At 53.6% G+C, this 18,849-nt stretch overlaps 1 protein-coding gene across 10 annotated transcripts; it reads right to left on the bottom strand.

Moving 5' to 3' along the window:
• Positions 1–12,079: 12,079 nt before the first annotated feature.
• FIGNL1 (fidgetin like 1) lies at positions 12,080–18,226 on the bottom strand. 10 transcript variants are annotated; one of them, XM_072791721.1, is made up of 5 exons: positions 15,744–16,274; positions 15,383–15,636; positions 14,579–14,661; positions 14,354–14,422; positions 12,080–14,271 (listed from the first exon to the last, which is right to left on the bottom strand). In XM_072791721.1, the coding sequence occupies exon 5, from the start codon at positions 14,257–14,259 to the stop codon at positions 12,229–12,231; it is 2,031 nt and encodes a 676-aa protein (XP_072647822.1). In that variant the 5' UTR covers positions 14,260–14,271; positions 14,354–14,422; positions 14,579–14,661; positions 15,383–15,636; positions 15,744–16,274; the 3' UTR covers positions 12,080–12,228. The 10 variants fall into 10 exon arrangements, with proteins under 10 accessions (XP_072647822.1, XP_072647823.1, XP_072647826.1 ...); XM_072791722.1 differs by having other exon boundaries at positions 14,354–14,410; XM_072791725.1 differs by lacking the exons at positions 15,383–15,636; positions 15,744–16,274 and adding an exon at positions 17,555–17,613 and having other exon boundaries at positions 14,354–14,410.
• Positions 18,227–18,849: the final 623 nt, after the last annotated feature.

Raw genomic sequence — 18,849 nt, 5'->3', positions numbered from 1 at the left:
TAGACCCGTTGAAAGGAATAAATAATGAAGTAGCGACATATTTATTTTGCATCTACTAAGCTTATCCATTAAGAGAGATTTATCTGCACCATTTCCCTTAAATTGCAATCATGCCCTAGTTCTACAGCAATTTTCTGTATTTTTGTGAAATGATGTCTCCGGAAGCCTATCACACCTTGGGGGTTGCGGTGTTGCACCGGGTCAGAAGCACGCGTGTGGCGGTACCATTTCCTCCAGTTGTGAGAGCTTGACATTATCTACACCCCAAACTCTGCTAGATGGAATTTATTCCCTTCTGTGGTCACAGGTGTAATGTTATTCATACATGTTGCTTGCTCCGAGATTTCCGTATAAAATGGGTTTCTGAACATTCAGTTTCTTAAAATGCAGATGAAATCTCTATTGGCCTCACAGCTACTCTTTGAAGCAATTTTGACAGCCTTGCTCAATTTGGAGTTGGATGGATGGCTATTTGCTGCGGATTCTGATCCTGAGAGGCTTCCTTCTAAATAGCGTCTTATATATGTGCCAGACGTCAATGCTCTCAAACTATTTTTTAAAGACTTATTTCCAGTCCATTTGTTATTTTTCAGCCCTGTTTTTCCATATGTGATGTGAAATGATTTCTAAGAGGAATTAATAATCAGGGCTTCAGGAGGCACCTGGGGGGCTCAGTGGTTGAGCATCTGCCTTCGGCTCAGGGCGTGACCCCGGGGTCCCGGGTTCGAATCCTGCATCGGGCTCCCCGCAGGGAGCCTGCTTCTCCCTCTGCCTGTGTCTCTGTGTCTCTCATGAATAAATAAATAAAATCTTTAAAAATAATAATAACCGGGGCTTCAGGTCCTCTCCCCTTGCACTACTTATGAACAACCTGATGGCTGCTATAGAAATTTTTTTAAAAAGCTTTATTCAACAAAGCTATGTTCGGTACTTTAAAAATACAATTTCACTGAGTTTTTCAAAATATGGAAAGAGTAAAACAATCCGAACCACAGTGTTGTGTGTGTCAAGTCAGACCTGGAAACGCCCAAGCCCCCAGCTCCCACCGCAGAGGGTGAGCTCCCTTAATTGCTATCGTCCAGCTTCTGGAGCCTCTTCTCATTCCTTTACTTACTCACACACAGACATGTAGAAATTATTGTGCAATTTGCATATTTTAATGACCAGCAATGCGGGGACTGTCCCCCCGCCACCAGCGTGTAAACATGCAGCCCCCAGAGTATTTCAGACAGAACACCCGCTGGGGCGCATTCACGGCTTCTCCAGGGACCATGCTTAGGCTGGCCTTCTTCGCGGCGGGAGGGTTTCCAGGAACTTCCTCCCGTGGCGTGGCGTGGAGGCTTGCCTGGGAATCACGGCGTGGTGGGGCGCGCTGCTTCCCAGGGGCCTCCCCACCCCCGCCCCAGCCCGGGAGCTGGTGGGTATTCTACAATGTTTGCCCGGGGTTCGATAACGCGTAGCTTTTAGTGTTTCATTTTGAAGCTTCGGGCTCCGTGTGTGAGGGTTCACGACTGGCAGGAAAGGCGGTAAAGCTTCATCCACAGAAACTGTTTTCCCTGATGCAGTCGATGGCCTTTTACCCCGACTCCGGGGTCAACGCGCTGCTCCCGCTCACCTGTTCGCCCTTCCGGATCCCATCCCGCCCTGTCCCTCTCTTTCCAACACCTCTGTCCATTTTATAAAGATGACTGACCTTTGCCCGGCCGGCTCATCTATAAGGCTCTGTCTTTATTAACTGGGGAGTTTCTCACGTTTATTGCAAACCCCAAAATGTTTCACCCTGTTCCTGACATCTTATTTCAAGTTTCCTGTTATTATGAACAGAATAGCCTTTTTTAAAAAATTTTTTTCCTCTTTCATTTGGATTTTACTTTTCTCTCTTGTGATTTGGAAGTTCCAGGTCTCATTTCTGCTCTACGCCCTATTTCTACTTCATCAACATTTGCACTCGCATTTAACACTGACATATTTAATGAAATATATACACGCACACATACATATGTATCGCATATATGCATTTTGCTGTTGCCTTAATTTAAACAGGGCATGTGTATATTTAAAATATATGCATATATGTATATTTAAGTATGCATATCTTCGTGTGTATATATATATTTAGTGAGATGTTTAATCAGTGTAGATCAAACACTGATTTTTATTTCTTCTCAAGGACTGATTTCATGAGAAAGAGTTGATGATCGTTCATTAACATGCAGCCACGTGTCCCAAGTTAAGCAGAGCGCAAGGACGCGACGTAAGAAGTTAAAATGCAATGTTGAACACGACTGGTTGAGGTCCAAACTTCAATATCAACAATTCTAAGAACTTTTTTCAGTTTCAAACTTTTCTATTTTTATATAGCTTCTCATTTCCCCCCCCCCTCAATATATAGTATTTCTAAATTACCCATGTGCATAATACCGCTGACCTTTTCCGCTGACAATAATTTCTATTGTCTAATTCTCACCATATGGTTTTATGCCTCACATGGAGTTGTGGGGTTTTTTTTTTTTAATTTATTTATTCATGAGACACAGAGAGAGAGAGAGAGAGAGAGAGAGAGAGAGAGAGAGGCAGAGACACAGGCAGAGGGAGAAGCAGGCTCCATGCCGGGAGCCCGACGCGGAACTCAATCCCGGGACCCCAGGATCATGGGGGCTGAAGGCAGATAGTCAACCGCTGAGCCCCCCAGGGATCCCCTCACACGAGTTTTAAGAGAAGCTACTTGACTTAAGTCTAAGCATAGGCTGATGATAGGACGCTCGGCCCTGCCCTGCCCCTCCACCCTGGCGGTCACTAGCTACCCACGACCACTGAGCACTTGAGTGTGGTCACTTCTGCTGGGAAGTGCTGTAAATGTAAAATACACCTCGACTTCAAAGACCCAGTGTGAGAAAGAAAAAAAAAAAAAAAGTATCTCATAAATAGGGCAGCCCAGGTGGCTCAGTGGTTTAGCGCCGCCTTCAGCCCAGGGTGTGATCCTGGAGACCCGGGATCCAGTCCCGCGTCGGGCTCCCTGCATGGAGCCTGCTTCTCACTCTGCCTGTGTCCCTGCCTCTCTCTCTGTGTCTCTCATGAATAAATAAATAAAATCTTTAAAAAAATAAAATATCTCATAAATAATCCTTACTTTGATTACACGTTGGAATGACATAACTGGGTCTTCATTTCACTTGGTTCTTTTATTTTTGTTTTTCTAACGTTGCTACTAGAACATGTAAAATCCCACGTGTGGTTGTCATCATGTCCGTCTACTGAGCAGCTCTGTTCTAGAATTCCTGCACCGACCATGAGATGAAAGGCTGGGGAATTGGGACTACCACGGAAAAACGATCTCCCATGAGCTGTTGACCAGGAGGCTGTGGGAAGGTGGCGTCTCCTGGCCGGGTTCCCCGCGGTCATGTACAGGAGGTGCCCTCCAGAGCCGACTCTGCTCTGCTCAGAGTCGTGAGCTGTTACACGTTGCTCCAGGCTCTGCTAACTGCACCTTGGCAGCAGCTGCCAGTGCCCCAGGCCTACTACGTGAGCCAGGTTCTCGGGGAACACGGGCGACCTCCTCCCTTCTGTACTGAGACGAGAGGTGCGCAGAGAGTTTCCTAGCAGAACCGCGGCTGCCTTCCTTTGGTTCAGTTATCAGAGAAGCTTCCAGATTCATTAAAAGGTCCAGGAATGGAACCGGTGACTGTGTCCTTGACTCTGATTCCCTTTGTTTTTGCACCGAACACAAGTCCCATCTTTGGAACATGTGGGGCCTTAATAGTTCATAAGAACTTGCCCTAAACACTCCCTATGCTCTACACCGGTGATTCTAAAATCCTTACTTCATTATTATTTATTTTTCAGTCCTCTAATTTAAAAAGTAATATTCCAGTGTCCTGAGAATATTTTCCTTTTAAGAAAGAAACGTCCTGCAGTATGTTTTTCCCACCGTTCTAAAAGCTTCCCAGAAAAAAAAATAATAAAATAAAAAATAAAATAAATAAATAAATAAATAAATAAATAAATAAATAAATAAAAGCCTCCCAGAGACGTCCTCACCCCGCGGCCTGGGTGGCTCTCTCTAGCCCTTGCTGCCATGTGGCGGGAGTCTGCGCCACCCCCGCCTCCCAGCCCACCGTGCCTGCACCTCAAACCCCTCCCCGTGAGCCTGCCATGGGGTCTGTGCTCAGCCTCAGTGTCCCTGGACCCTGGCACTAAACCCACATCATCAGCATTAAAATCTAACCACAATATGAACCTAACTCCCTCAGACAAAACAAGACACACGATGAAAAACCAGCAGGTGTTCTACTTCTGCGTCCCCTCACCTGTTTGTTGAAAATCACCTGCAGTGTTAGCTTTGGATTATTTTTAGGAATCCTTTTTAACTGTTTCATCACTAAACTTTCCAGCTCCTTTTCCACTGGTTCCCTTGCTCACGGCTGTTGGTGGCAACCCATGCACTTCCTTTGGTTAACTTCCCTGTCCTGAGCACCTCTGCCTTCTGCGTAACGCATCCTTGACGGTTTCTTTTCCTCTTCCTGTAAAGAACATGTGAGTGATAATTATTTTTAAAGATTTATCTATTTATTTGAGAGAGAGACAGAGAGACAGAGAGACAGAGAGAGAGGGAGAGAGAGAGCATGTGCGAGGGAAGGGAGAAGCCGACGCTCCGCAGAGCGCAGGGCCCGGAGCTGGGCTCAGTCTCACAGCCCTGGGATCATGACCTGAGCCCAAATCATGAGCCCAACATGTAACCACCTGAGCCACCCAGGTGCCCCCAGAACGTGCGGGTGATAACTTGGGGTCTCCTGTGTCTAAATACAACTTTCCTGCAGCCCCACATTTGCCAGCCTGGGTTTACGGCCAAAATCTCTAAATCATTTATGCTGCAAACGCTGACCCATGATGGCCTGCAGGTCGTGGGGTGTCTCAGCCTCCCCAGCCAGCAGCCGCTCCTGTGATAAACCTCCTCTCAGGCGCCCCGTTGGGTCTGGTTTGGGCCTGTTTCCCTGAGATCCCGAACACAGGAGATTTCTCGGCATTTCTGCCCCGTCCTCCATTCTTGCCGGGCACTCAATAGACTTTTTGTTTTATGTGAAATCTCAGGTATTCACTCAGGAAATCATCTGCTCTTATTAACGTGACCATTGTCTCCTGTTCTCCATTCCTTTTCTGTAAGGTTCCCGTTACGTGGAGATTAGTTTCCTGGAACCTCCCATACCGCTGACCTGCCCGCTTCCTTCTCTTGGTCCTGCGGCCGTGCTCTGAGAATCCCGCAAGGCGTCCGTCCATGCCACTAGGTTGGCTTCAGCCACTTTCGTTTGTTTTCCGTCCACTCCACTAAGGTCTTTCTCTTGACAGGACCCTTTCCTGCTTCCTGCGTCTGAACTGTGCAGCTGTGACGCCCGTTACCCGACGGGACATGGCAGAGGCTTGGAGGGCCACGGGTGTCGCCACGCCGTGGACGCGTCTAGTGCCCGCTGGCTGGCAGGCCTCTCCCCCTGGCTCTCAGGAGGCAAGGAGCCGCTCGGGAAGGCCCTCCCAGCAAGGACGGGCGGGCAGCGGAGGGGCTCTGAGGTCCCAGGTCCTGCCCACTGCCGCCAACCGCCAGAGCCTGGAGGTGCCCCTTCCCCAGTCGAGCCCCGGCTGAGACTCGGCCCCAGCCGACCCCTCGAGGGCAGCTGCGTGAGGCCCTCCCACAGAAGCCCGGGCAGGCCGCCCGCACACACCGTGAGATTGTTCACGTGGATGTTTCACGCCTCTGTTTGTGGTGAAGTTATTATTCCACTGTAGTGACTCCTGTAACAGCTGCCGTTTTTGTTTTATGGCCACCGTGTCTTCTGGGATCAGGACTTTCTGGGGCCATGCTCAGTCTCCTGAACGCACAGATTTCTTCAACATGAGCCGTTCTTCCCTGCGCATCTGTATCTGGCCCAGCTATCGGGTTTTCTGAGGCGTCTGGTGGATCTTGCGTGGTTCTCATGTGAACGAGAAAGCGCCTGGCTGTTAGGAACGTCCTAGTGGGTGTGACAGGAGGCAGGGAGCCTCTAGGGACAAAGGGGCAGTGAGCACAAAGGCTCCAGCTAGTGACAGGCGCCAACAAAGATGGGGCGGTGTGAGGCGATGGGTGGACACCCCCACCCTGTGGTCAGGGAGGACTTCTGGAGAAATAGGACATGAGGCCACAGCCGTGAGAGGACATGGGAACGGATCTCCAACTCAGGGAACGGGGAACGTATAGGCCCTCAGTCCCTGCCTCAGTTTCCAATGGCTGCTGTCGCACATCCCCACAAACCTGGCGAGAGTGACCCACTATCCCGCCGTCTGTCGGGTGTGCGTCCGGTGGGCTCAGCCAGGTTCCCCAGGATCCCTCCGTGGGGCTGAGATCAAGGGGCCGGCCTGCTGGGCTCTCACCGGGCACCTCTGGGGGACACCCATGTCCAGGCGTGCCCAGCTCGTTGGCAGAGTCCAGTTCCACGTGGCTCTCTGCCCGCATCTCTGTGCCACAACGCCCTGCTGGCTCCTTCCCTCCTGGCGTCTCTGACTTCCACTTCGGCCACAGCTGTCTTGTGCCTCCTCTCATCTGACAGCCCAGAGAACCTGGGACAGCCTGGGATAACCTCACCGTCCTCAGACCCACGGCTGCCCGACACCCGCCAAGTCCCTCCGCAGCAGCGCCCACATCCACGTCTGGCCGAACAACCGGAGGACAGGAGCCCAGGAACACCCCGGGACGCTGCCCACCACGCCTCCTGCTCACGGATAAAGCCTTGTCGCATCTTGGAGAAGAGTAAGGACCAGCGGGATGGAGCAGAGGGGGAATGAAGACAGATGACAGCTCTGGTAGGAATTTGGATCTTCTACTTCGGGGGGCGTCTATTACGGGATTTTCACAGGGGAGAAGCGGACTTCTTGAAATCTGTCGGACGGCTAGTGGGGATGCTCCAGTCGTGCTCTTGCGCTGCTCAGCAGGGCCGTGGGGAAGGGACGGTCGCCTCCTGGCGGGAGTCGGTGCAGGGAGGAGGCAGCAGGTCACAAAGTGAGGGGTCAGCAGGTGGGCAGCCCCCAACCGCCTGAGCGTTAGCTGGCCCGGCAGCCGGGACTGACCTGCCACTGCCCACAGGAGACAGGCCCACCGGCCGTCACGCTCCGACTCAGGGAACTCCTCTCACCCGCCACTCCGTGTCACCAGGAAGCCAGCCTCAGCTGCTCCCCCGGCCCTGGCCCTTGTTGGACCGCTGCTCTCAGCCTAGGGGTCCCCACAGACCAACGCCTTTGCCCTGTAACTTCTGGAAGCACCATAAGTGGTGGCGTATTTGAGAACGGCGGCTCCCCTGCCCCGCACCACTGCCCTGGAATCAGCCTGACTTCCTCCTGTCAGTGAAGGTCCTGCACATGGAGGTAGAAAAGGTTAACGTGTGGCCTCGTCCCAGCAAGAGGAGCCTCCCATTGTTAGCCCAAGTCACTCTGTCTGGGAAGAGTGGATTAGGAGACCTCCAGGGCCTTCTTGGGCCTGGGCAGGCCCCGCCGGTCACAGGTACCTTGCGGGTTGCCAAGACTCCCAAGTTATCTGCTGGGAAGCATCCAGGATCCACTACATCCTTAACCACAGCTGAAGTGCCGCCCTATGTGGAATTCCTGATTTTTTAAATTTCCCCCTTTTCTTACATCATTCATATATTCAGTGGTACATTATGCTGACTTGACTCCTCACCAAAGCTCTCCTTTTGTGTCTTCCTAGTTTCTTTTTTCTTAAGATCTATTTTACTTAGAGAGAGAGAAAGCAAGTGAGCATGAGCGGGAGGGGCAGAGGGAGAGGGAGAGAGAATCTCAAGGAGACTCTGCTGAGCGTGGAGCTGAAGCAGGGCTCGATCTCACGACCCTGAGATCACCTCTAAGCCAAAACCAAGAGTCGGATGCTAAACCGAAACTGTACCACCCGGCGCCCCCTCCCGGTTTCTATCATGACGTTTACAGGGAACATAGAACTACAATTTTTTTTTTTTTTTTTTTGTACTTAGCGTAGCGTCCAGCACCTGGTGCTCTGTAAGCACTTGTCTGATTGATAAATACTTGGTAACGGGTAGCAGAATAGCAAATCTGAGTGTGTCTTAAGGATTATCTAATACAGCATTCAGACTCTTAGAGGGAAGAAAGACATCGCCCGAGGGCGGATCACAAATGGTGCACACTCAGTCACCGCTGTTTTATAAAGCCCATGGATAAGTTTAAGGACTAGGGTTAGAAGTGGTGACTCATCTATTCTCCTAAAATACCCTCCTTCGGCCAGACAGCTGGGGCAGACTTTAAATAGCTATCTGTCCCACTGGCCTGCTCACCACCAACTCCAGATTTGAGGTCAAAATCTGGGAATCTGTGGAGTTAAAAAATGTATCTTTGGGATCCCTGGGGGGCTCAGCGGTTGAGCATCTGCCTTCCGCCCAGGGCATGACCCTGAAGACCCAGGATCAAGTCCCCCGTCGGGCTCCCTGCATGGAGCCTGCTTCTCCCTCTGCCTGTGTCTCTGCCTCTCTCTCTCTCTCTCTGCGTCTCTCATGAATAAATAAAATCTTTTTTAAAAAAATGTATCTTCAAGAGAGAGAGAGACAAACCAAGGAAGAGACTCTTCCCTACACACTGCTGGTCACCAGACGGGAGGGGGAGGGGATGGGGGGGGAGCAGGTGACGGGGACTCAGGGATGCACCTGTCATGACCAGCACAGGCGGTTGCAGGGAAATACTGGATCACTATCTTGTACACCCGAGACAAATAGCACACTGCATCTTAACTACTGGAATCTAAGAATTTAAATAAAAACTTAAAACAAAAATTGCCCTTGTCTGACCTGCCCTTTTGCCATGGAGCTGGAGAGAATTGTCTTCCGATCAGATCTCCGGGGGTGGGTTTCAAAATGTCCCTTGAAAACACTGGGGAGTGATTCTGGAGACCAATGAATAAGACATGAGGAGGAATGAGTGGAAAAGCATAATCTGGGATCTATTAAAATGTTCTGAAGACAAACAAAACTAAAAGATACTCCTTTTAATTAGACTTCCTGCATAAGCTTAGATGACACAGGCCCTGTGATGGAAGACAAGCGTCACAAATATTAAACAGAACCAGCTGGAGCACACAGCCACATAAAGCAGCTGCAGGGAGAACAATCCCTCAGAGCAACGATGGCAGTCGAGGCAGCAGGACGTCGAGGCGTCCAAGCCATCCTGAACCAGGCCTCTCACCCTCGCTCTCCAGGAGGCGGGCGCGGACATCCTCGTGTGAGAAGCGAGGCTGAACACGTCCATGGCCCCTGGAGCCCGACTCCGACCGCGGGCCCGCCGGGCTCCAAAGCCCAGGCGCCTCACCAGGACGCCCCTCGTGCGGGGTGAGCGTGGAGGCGGACTTTACCAGAGTTTAGAACTGAGAAAATGCATTAGAATTTCAAAATGGGAGAAGACTGCAGACTAGAACACAAGCTCCCGAATACGCATCAAATGAAATTGGATGTAGGATGCAAACACTTTGAAAGGACTGATGTTGGAGATCCTAAATACTGCATTCCTACCAACACCTTTAGGCATGAATACACAGGCGAGGTCCCTGCATCGGTATGAAGTACGTGTTTCCATGAAGGAATGGATCCCCCAAAGACACAAGCCAGGTGAAAGCCCACTTCCCTAGGGATGCAGACAGTACAGCCCCAACAAAACGCTCAGGAGAGAATTCAATCCCAGATTTTTGTATCTAATCATCATGTGCACATACAAAGCAACTTCGTCCAGTTTCTGGAAGTTTCTATACCCAAAGGCCTCAGAAACCTACTCCGAATGGCAGAAAGCCAAGAGAAAGGCGGCTTCCACGCAGCAGAAGGCAGAAACAACCACAAGGTGACTCCCCAGCTCCAACTGCCGTTCCAGCTTCAACACACCCTCCGTCCCCTTGCTTCAGGATCGGATTCCCACTTGAACAGCACAGACCGAGCTCCGGGAAAGCGAGTTCACAGCCCGAGAGATGTGGCTCGGCCTGACCCAAGAGCTGAGCGGAGCCACTGGGTATTTCCTCTTGGACATAAACTGAATTCCCCCACGGGGATGTGGCCCTGAGGCTGGTGACCCACAGAGCGGGGTGTTGGGGCCGGAAGGAGCAGCTGCCCAGAAAAAAAACCCTCAGTAACCATGGAGCCCAAGCTACAGGGTAAGACACAAACAGCTCCCGGGCAATTGCTGACGATCTGGTCAGCTGCCGTGACCGCAGCAGGCAAGGCGTGCGTGACGTGGAAGAGAGCTAGTGTCGGGGAAGCAATCGCAGAAATTCCGGGGCGGCAATACCTAGGAATCCAAGGCCTCCTGTAGAAATGCTCTTTATGCAGAAATGAAATGACACAAAGAATGTGTGAAATGCTTTATGATTTTAAGATTTGACTAAAAAACTAGAGACAAGAAGTTTAACATCCAAATTCTGATAAGACAATGACATGTTTCAAAGGGAAAAATGGACAGTTGTGGGGATCCCTGGATGGCTCGGCGGTTTGGCACCTGCCTTCGGCCCAGGGCATGATCCTGGAGCCCGGGATCGAGTCCCACATCGGGCTCCCTGCATGGAGCCTGCTTCTCCCTCTGCCTGTGTCTCTGCCTCTCTATATCTATCATGAATAAATAAATAAAATCTTTTTTTTTTTTAAAAAAAAAGGACAGTTGTATAAACAAAGCTTTTAAAGGAGCACAAAAAAAAAAAAAAAAAAAAAAAAAAAGGCGAGCCAAGAATAAAAATTAAAACAACAGTCTAAACTCCCCTATTAAAAGTATCAAATTCCTGGTCTCCGATAGCACAGTCAAGAGAAAACCTTAGGCCTTGAATGTCACCTATGGAAGACCCAGCTGTGCTGTTCACCGCCCTGCTCTCAGCACCTGGACCGCCGTCTGGACTTGGTACTGTTCGAATGAATGAACGGCCCATGCTGACACGATAAACCAGCCCCGTGGCTCAGCGTGATGGGAATTCCATACGCGCTCGACTTTGCCAGGGGACAATTCAGGCCAAAGGCCTTAAAACTGTGCATGAAAAAAAAAACAAAAACAAAAATTGTGCATGATCTTTAATGCAAGAATTTTACTCAAGAAATGTGTATTTATTTTCTTAAACAATCACTAAGGCATTCAACGTGTTTTTGTGTACAATGAACAAAAGCTGAACAACATGCTAAATGTGCTAAATGCTCCCAGGAGAGGACTGGCTAATTATAATCCATCTGCACGACGGGATCCTAAGGGAAGATGTTGTCAAAGAGCACGGTCACAAGGAAAGTGATGAGGACAGAAAGAAAAACGCAGGCTACAAAGAGGAATGCAGTGCAGCCTCGGTCCTGTGCAAAAACCCCTGGAAGAAACGCCTCTGTGTTCCCCAAAGTGGTGGGATGACGGTGGCTTTTACTCTCTTCTTGCTGTTCATTTCTATTCCCCAATATTTCTACAATGGACATCCATTACCTTATAAAATAAACTGGTCCATTATAAAAATCTGAAAACGTTTATTTTTGAGAGACCGATGCCACGGGCTGTGAAGTATGGTCAAATAAAATATTAATTTCCAACATCACCTACTCCCTGCAAAAACACGGCATTCTTCACCTTCTGATTCTGCGGCTACGTCTCTGATTATTAGATTGTGCCGGCTACTTCTGAACACAGAGGTGATGGAAGAAAGCTGTAAGCGGTCACAAACCAGAACAAAACACTGGCACTTTGATCCCAGGGTCTGGGGAGATCGGAGACCTACTCAACAGCAGTGAGCAAAGCTGCGTCCCACATAAACCACGACACCGGCCAACACAAAGGGTTACGTGGGCTTCAGGAGACACCTTGTCTTCAACGGAAGACACGTGCCCATCAGATGCCACCTCACACACACAGATTTTCTGGTTTCAATCTGAGCTCACTATTCATCGTATTGTACATCTTGAAAAGAAAGGCCGCTTTGAAACCAAAGAAACGGTTTGTTCCTTCACATTTTGTACGAAGAGGCTCGCAATCAGGGAACATCTGGACAAACACTAAAGCTTCCATTAACACAGGCTAAGTCAATCAACTGTAAAATCTGAGCTCCTGTTATGCTATTTTATTTGAGGTGTAGAATTCAGAATAGACACTCAAAGCAAGACTAATGAATTCCCAGTTTCCCAGGCTAAAAAAGCAGGAGAGGCTGCATCCCAAAGATGCCATGTCTAAATTCCAAGTGTCCCATTTGTCCCTTTACTTCCCACAACCAAAAGTCCTGTTCCAGTTCTCGTAAAGCTCTAAGTCTTTAGGAGACACACTAGGCCGCACGGTTCTAAAGGCGTTCTCAAAGTCAACATAAGCTATTGGTCGAACTTGCTCGGGAGCTATGGTGGCGATGTCAGCAGTCTGCAGGCTGCGAATAGGCCCGAGAGACGCCTCTCTGCAAAGCTGTGTCATGTCGGCTCCCGAGAACCCGTCGGACTGACGTACAACCAGCGCGATTTCCTCCTCACTGAGGCAGCACTGCTCCTTGGACATCAGGTTAATCACGATCTGTCTCCTGGCCGAAGCTTCCGGGAGGGGAATATAAAGCCTTTTCACCAGCCTTCTCCGGGCGGCCTCATCAATTTCTTGGGGCCGATTGGTCGCTCCCACCACTAGAATACGATCTTCAGAGGACGTGGTTGCTCCATCTAACTGAACTAGGAATTCGGTTTTTATCCTTCTAGAAGATTCATGCTCGCCATCTCCTCGTTGAGACAATAGGGAATCGATTTCATCAATGAATATGACAGCTGGCTGCTGACACCTTGCCACAGCAAACAGTGCACGGACCATTTTCTCCCCCTCACCCACCCATTTAGAAGTCAAAGAAGAAGCGGAGATACTAAAGAACGTCGCCCCAGACTGGCTTGCGATGCACTTGCCAATCAGAGTCTTCCCGGTCCCGGGGGGCCCAAAGAGCAGAATTCCTTTAGGGGGTCCTCGTAGGCCAGTAAAGATGTCTGGCCTCATCATGGGCCACACGACTATCTCCTTTATCGTGGCTTTGGCAAATTCTACTCCTGCGATATCTTCCCAGTTGACTGGCGGGCCGTGATCCATGATCTCATTCATGATAAGTTCAATCATCTTTGGCTCCAAGTTCTTCAGACGCTCATCAACAGGATGTGCCGGCTCTGCGGGTCCCGGGATGTATGGCTTATACTGCACTCCCCCATTCTGATCTCCCCCATCTTGCTTAGGGAGAGGAGGAACAAACTTCCCAAATATCCCTCGGGACCTGCTGGCTCCCAGAGACTTCTTCACGCCGCCGTATGAGGACCCGGATACTCGCTGGGCTTGCTGGTACTTCTTTTGCTGATCCACCCATAATTGTTCTTTTGCAGTTTTAAAAGTAGGCAAGCTACCCTCTTCTCTTTGGCCATTATCTCCCGTTTTACTGAAAGCCTTATTCACCATTGAGGCAGAAAGGGCATCAACGGTGCCAGAACCATAAAAAGCTCTCCTCTCTCGTGGATCTTCGCAGACGGAAGGCAAACAAGACTGATTAGACGAGAACACATTTAGTCCTACGTTGGCTTTCGGAGAGCTGTTACTGTGCTTCCGGACGTTTCCAAATAACGGGGTGGCATGGATCTTTGCGGTGGCAAAGTCACCCAGCGGTGTTACAGACGTGGGACAGGTCTTACCAGTGCTGGGCAGCGCAGGCGGCAGGGCACTCTGAGGGCACTTCGGAGGGCTGCCCTCTGGGATGTCCAGGGTCCTGGTGGTATCATGCGCTGAGTTAGTTAATGGGCAGCCCTCCCCAGAACCCCCACACACACTCAATTTAGGGGGATCGAGGACAACAGCCTCTTGATGGATGACAACCGATGCATCAGCAGGTGCCAACAGAGAGTCTCTGGATTTCTTGCTGGCTTGCATCATCTCCTGCACATTACTCATTTTGAAAACATTATTTATTGACAATCCAGACTGCCACCTGTCACTGTCGGTTTGCTGAGACCTTGCTAAGGTTAAAATGCTTTCCGCGTAGTTATTCAAGCCAGTCTCAACATTGTCAGAATCAATAACTGCAGAATATCTCTCTGCATATCTTCTGAACAGTCTGGTGGCGCAGGCCGGGGACATCTCGGCGTTTGCCCATGCATACTGAATGCGTAATATCTGTGCCCGGTATGCGTCCGCCTTCTGTCCTGCGGTACACGTGCCAGATGTAATTGCAAAGTAATTCTTCTGCCACTCACTCAAGTGCACGGACCCGCTGCTGGAAGCCTGCATGCCGGAGGTGCTCTGACAAACGACAAAAATGAAAACATCAGGAGCAAGAAGAGTTTAAAACAAAGACGCGATACTGTGAGCGTGCTTCTCATACCTCTGCTCGTCGGCAGGGAGGTGTGCTAGACTTCTCGTGTGGAAGGACGGAGCACTTCTAAGGGAAAGACTAGATAATCACCGAGTTCAAGCATTCAAGACAGAGACTCGATTAGTAACGCTTTGTGATGGGGCTAATGGTTTTAATTATGTCATTTTCCCTGCACGTGTGGAAAACATGCGTAAGGTTTAGATGGAAAGGGTTTCAAATTAATCAGCAACACACCAAGCCTGGGGTTTCAGCTCCGTCTCAGAAGAACCAGACGAATGATGTCAGCCAAGCCGCTAGCACCGGGCCCTCAGTTTGATCTGTAAAGCGAGAGAAATCACCGTTAAGGATCGAGTCAAACAATGAGCATGAACACACTGCAGAAAGTACCATTCTCAGGCCTGTTACACAAACGTACAAACTAAGGCTGAGAGTTCCCCGGAGGTCACAGAGCAGCGCCAGAACTCACACTTGCCCGTTCACAGAATCCAGACTGCGGGCGTGCACAAGACCCTCCTGGGCGCTGCCAGCAAAGGCCACAGGGTGGGGATCATGAACATCAACGACCACCGTACAGGTGATGTTTTTAAGGGCTTACTCATCAAGCAGCACTGAAAACAGGATGCCCCACAATTTCACAATTTTCCAGTGTCACATGAAGTATTAAAAAGTGAAACTGGGACACCTGGGTGGCTCAGCGGTTGAACGTCTGCCTTCAGCTCAGGGCATGACCCCAGGGTTCTGGGATTGAGTCCTGCATCCTGCCCCCCGCACGGGGCCTGCTTCTCCCTCTGCCTGTGTCTCTGCTTGTCTCTTATGAATAAATAAAATCTTTTAAAAAATGAAACTGTCATTATGAATGAAACATGAAAACAAATCTGCTCAAGTATAAACACTAGGTCTCAACAGTCTGCTACCAAGGTGCTTTTAGTTTAGGGTCCTTCTCTCAACTTCTTTTTATAAGCTTCCTTACATTAAGTTGAATTATTTTACCAGAATTTTAGGTGATTGTGATTATATTGCTGGGTGTCTGGACTGTACCTCTCGATCCACAAAAGGATGCGTAAGAAAACGTCCCAAGTTTCCTAGGCGTACTGCGATGAAGGAGTGTTGCAGGAACCAAGAACTCGTGTACTTTAAGATCTACCTCCCAGGCAGCCCGGGTGGCTCAGTGGTTAGCGTCACCTTCGGCCCAGGGCGTGATCCTGGGATCCCGGGAACGAGTCCTGCATTGGGCTCCCCGCATGGAGCCTGCTTCTCCCTCTGCCTGTGTCTCTGCCTCTCTCACTCTGTGTCTCTCATGAATAAATAAATAAAATATTTTAAAATAAGTAATAAAATATAAAATAAAATAAAATAAAATAAAATAAAATAAAATAAAATAAAATAAAATAAAATCTACCTCCCAAATTGCCTGTTAATCAGCAATCCGTAAGTTCTTTTAATACACACGTAATACAGCCGTGTCTCCTATAAGGAGACAAAAAATGAAGGGCCCAGGAAGGTTCTCCTTTGCTTTAAGTGATAAAGCTGAATTACATGAGTCAAAAGGGGCAGCCCAGGAAGCTCAGTGGTTTAGCAGCGCCTTCGACCCAGGATGTGACCCCCAGGTCCTGGGATCGAGCCCCACCTCGGGCTCCCTGCATGGAGCCTGCTTCTCCCTCTGCCTGGGTCTCTGCCTCTTCTGTGTCTCTCATGAATAAGTGAATTTTAAAAATAAACAAATAAAAAATAAACGAGTCAAAGTACACCTGACTTCTGACAACCTTTCGCCCTTCTTTCCACTCCACCATGTTAGTTTCTAAGACTCTGCGGGGCAGTCCTGGAACCGAGGAACTGGGAGGTGACCTGGAACGCAGGAACCACCTTCCTCATGGGGAGGAAGGCCCGCCTCCTCCTCCTCCTCCCTCCCCTCCCCCCGCGATGCTGGGAGGACCCCAGCGCTCAGCGCTCCATCGCGGCTCCCAGAACACCCTCCTTTCCTTTCCATCTTCACCGTTTCCTTGGAAGTGCACCTCCCCATCTGCCCCCCCCATGTGCGCGCCAGCAGCCCAACACCTGCCCGGCGGCCCCGCGGAGGGCGTCCTTGTGCCCCGGGGCACCACGGCCGGAGGTCACCGCAGCCCCGAGGGCACCGCAGCCCCGAGGGCACCGCGGCCCGAGGTCACCGCAGCCCCGAGGTCACCGCGGCCCGAGGTCACCGCGGCCCGAGGTCACCGCAGCCCCGAGGTCACCGCGGCCCGAGGTCACCGCAGCCCCGAGGTCACCGCAGCCCGAGCCCGAGGTCACCGCAGCCCGAGGTCACCGCGGCCCGAGGTCACCGCGGCCCGAGGTCACCGCAGCCCCGAGGTCACCGCAGCCCCGAGGTCACCGCAGCCCGAGCCCGAGGTCACCGCAGCCCGAGGTCACCGCGGCCCGAGGTCACCGCAGCCCCGAGGTCACCGCAGCCCCGAGGTCACCGCAGCCCGAGCCCGAGGTCACCGCAGCCCGAGGTCACCGCGGCCCGAGGTCACCGCAGCCCCGAGGTCACCGCAGCCCCGAGGTCACCGCAGCCCGAGGTCACCGCAGCCCCGAGGGCACCGCAGCCCGAGGGCACCGCAGCCCGAGCCCGAGGTCACCGCAGCCCGAGGTCACCGCGGCCCGAGGTCACCGCAGCCCCGAGGTCACCGCAGCCCCGAGGTCACCGCAGCCCGAGCCCGAGGTCACCGCAGCCCGAGGTCACCGCGGCCCGAGGTCACCGCAGCCCCGAGGTCACCGCAGCCCCGAGGTCACCGCAGCCCGAGGTCACCGCAGCCCCGAGGGCACCGCAGCCCGAGGGCACCGCAGCCCGAGGTCACCGCAGCCCGAGGTCACCGCAGCCCCTGGAGGGCGTCCCGTGCCCCGGTCACGGTGCCACCGCATTCCCTGCGCCTGACTCTTGAACACACGGGAACTGCCTCTCGGGTCTGCAGTGTAGATGGTCCCCTGCTTTCCGGGAGAGCCTGGGCTGGTCCGACCGCCGGGGCCTCCGGGGCAGCGCTGCTCTGGGACCCCGTGCCCCCCGCAGCTGCCCCGGGGCAGCACCGACCGCCGCGCCCCAGGGGCCCTCCGCAAACCGCGGGCGCCGGGAGCCCCCGCACAGCCCGCCCCGCGGAGCCCGCCTGCATCCCCCCGCGCCGCCGTCCGCTCGCCGCCCCGCCCGGCCCCGCGCCCGGACCCCGCCGCCCTGCCGACCTGCAGCCTCCGAAAAGCGCGGGGCCCGATGTGCGCATGCGCGCTGCCGACGTGCTCGGGCCCGCGCCGTGCGTGAGTGCGTGGGACGCGCGGGGCGGGGCCTGCGGGGCCTGGGCGGGGCCGGGGGCTGCCGGGGGCGGGGCCTGGGCGGGGGCGGGGCCGGGCCGCGGCCGCGCGGGGGTCAGCCCGGGGCTCAGGAGGCTGGTGGCCGAGGGCGACGCGGCGAGAGCGCGCGGGACATTGGGACACGCGGGGGGACAGGGCTTGGCGGGGAGGCGGGGACAGAGGGCCGGGAGGGGGCGGGGGCGCGGGACGGGGCTGCGGCCTGGCGGGGAGGTGGGGCGCGGGGGTCCCGGGGGTGGGGGCGCAGGTCCCGGGAGGCGGCGGGGAGGTCGGGGGCGCGGGGGGCTTCCAGAGGGCGCGGGAGGTCCCGGGGGGCGGGGTCCGGCCGGGAGGGGGTGGGGAGGTCGGGGCGCGGGGGTTCCCGGGGGCGGGGGCGGAGGTGGGGGCACAGGGGTCCCGGGGGGCGGCGGGGGTCCGCCGCGGCGGAGGCGGAGGGCGGGGGTCCTGACGCAGGCCCGCCCCGTGGCTAGCCAGGACGGCTGCCCGGGAGGGGACCCCAGGGCCTCGGGTTCGCGCGCCCCGAAATACCTGCTGGGCGGCGCGGAGGGTGGCGCGCAGGTGAGAGGCTGCGGGGAAGGCGGTTCCGCCCGGCGGCCGGGGGGGCGGGCAGGGGCGGGCAGGGGCAGGGGCGGGGGGCGGCGCGCGCAGGGCCCCTAAGGAGGGGACGCGGGGCGGGGGGCTGGTGGGAGCCAGGGGAGGCCGGTGCCCGCGGCCGTGCACCCCCCGCGCCCTCCGCCCCCACAGCAGAGCTGCTCCGCGGCCGCCGGTGGCGGTGAAGGCAGGAGAGGCGCGCAGATCCCCGTGGCGAGGGTCGGGGGCTCCGGGGCGTCCCCAGGCCAGCATGCCCCGCCCTGCGCCCCCTGGGACGCTCTCCTGGAGGGAAGCCTGGAAAGCACCCCGTCATTGCCTTGGACCGGGTTTGGGGGGACGCTGCGGAGGCCGGCCGCGCAGCTTAGGGTAGTGGGTCCTGCTTTCAGCCCAGGAAACAGACTAGCCCCGCGCCGCGACCGGCCTGACCGGTGCACTGACTTTAGAGACAGTCCGGGGCTGCTCAGGCCTAGGGCGGCCCTGCGGGGACAGCTCTCCATGCCATCCCAGCCTGGTCACCTGTAGCCCCCACAGTCCCAGGAACGCAGCCTCGCGCAGCCCCGGTTAAGGCAGAAGGACCCAAA

Source organism: Canis lupus, chromosome 21, assembly GCF_048164855.1.
Source record: "Canis lupus baileyi chromosome 21, mCanLup2.hap1, whole genome shotgun sequence".
In the NCBI taxonomy this organism is placed as follows: domain Eukaryota; kingdom Metazoa; phylum Chordata; class Mammalia; order Carnivora; family Canidae; genus Canis; species Canis lupus.
Note: the sequence above shows the minus strand (reverse complement) of the source record. Positions and strands in the feature narration are given on the sequence as shown.

Excerpts from the sequence above, each read along its gene's own strand:
- FIGNL1 (XM_072791723.1), bottom strand. The coding sequence starts at position 14,259 with ATGCAGGCTTCCAGCAGCGGGTCCGTGCACTTGAGTGAGTGGCAGAAG.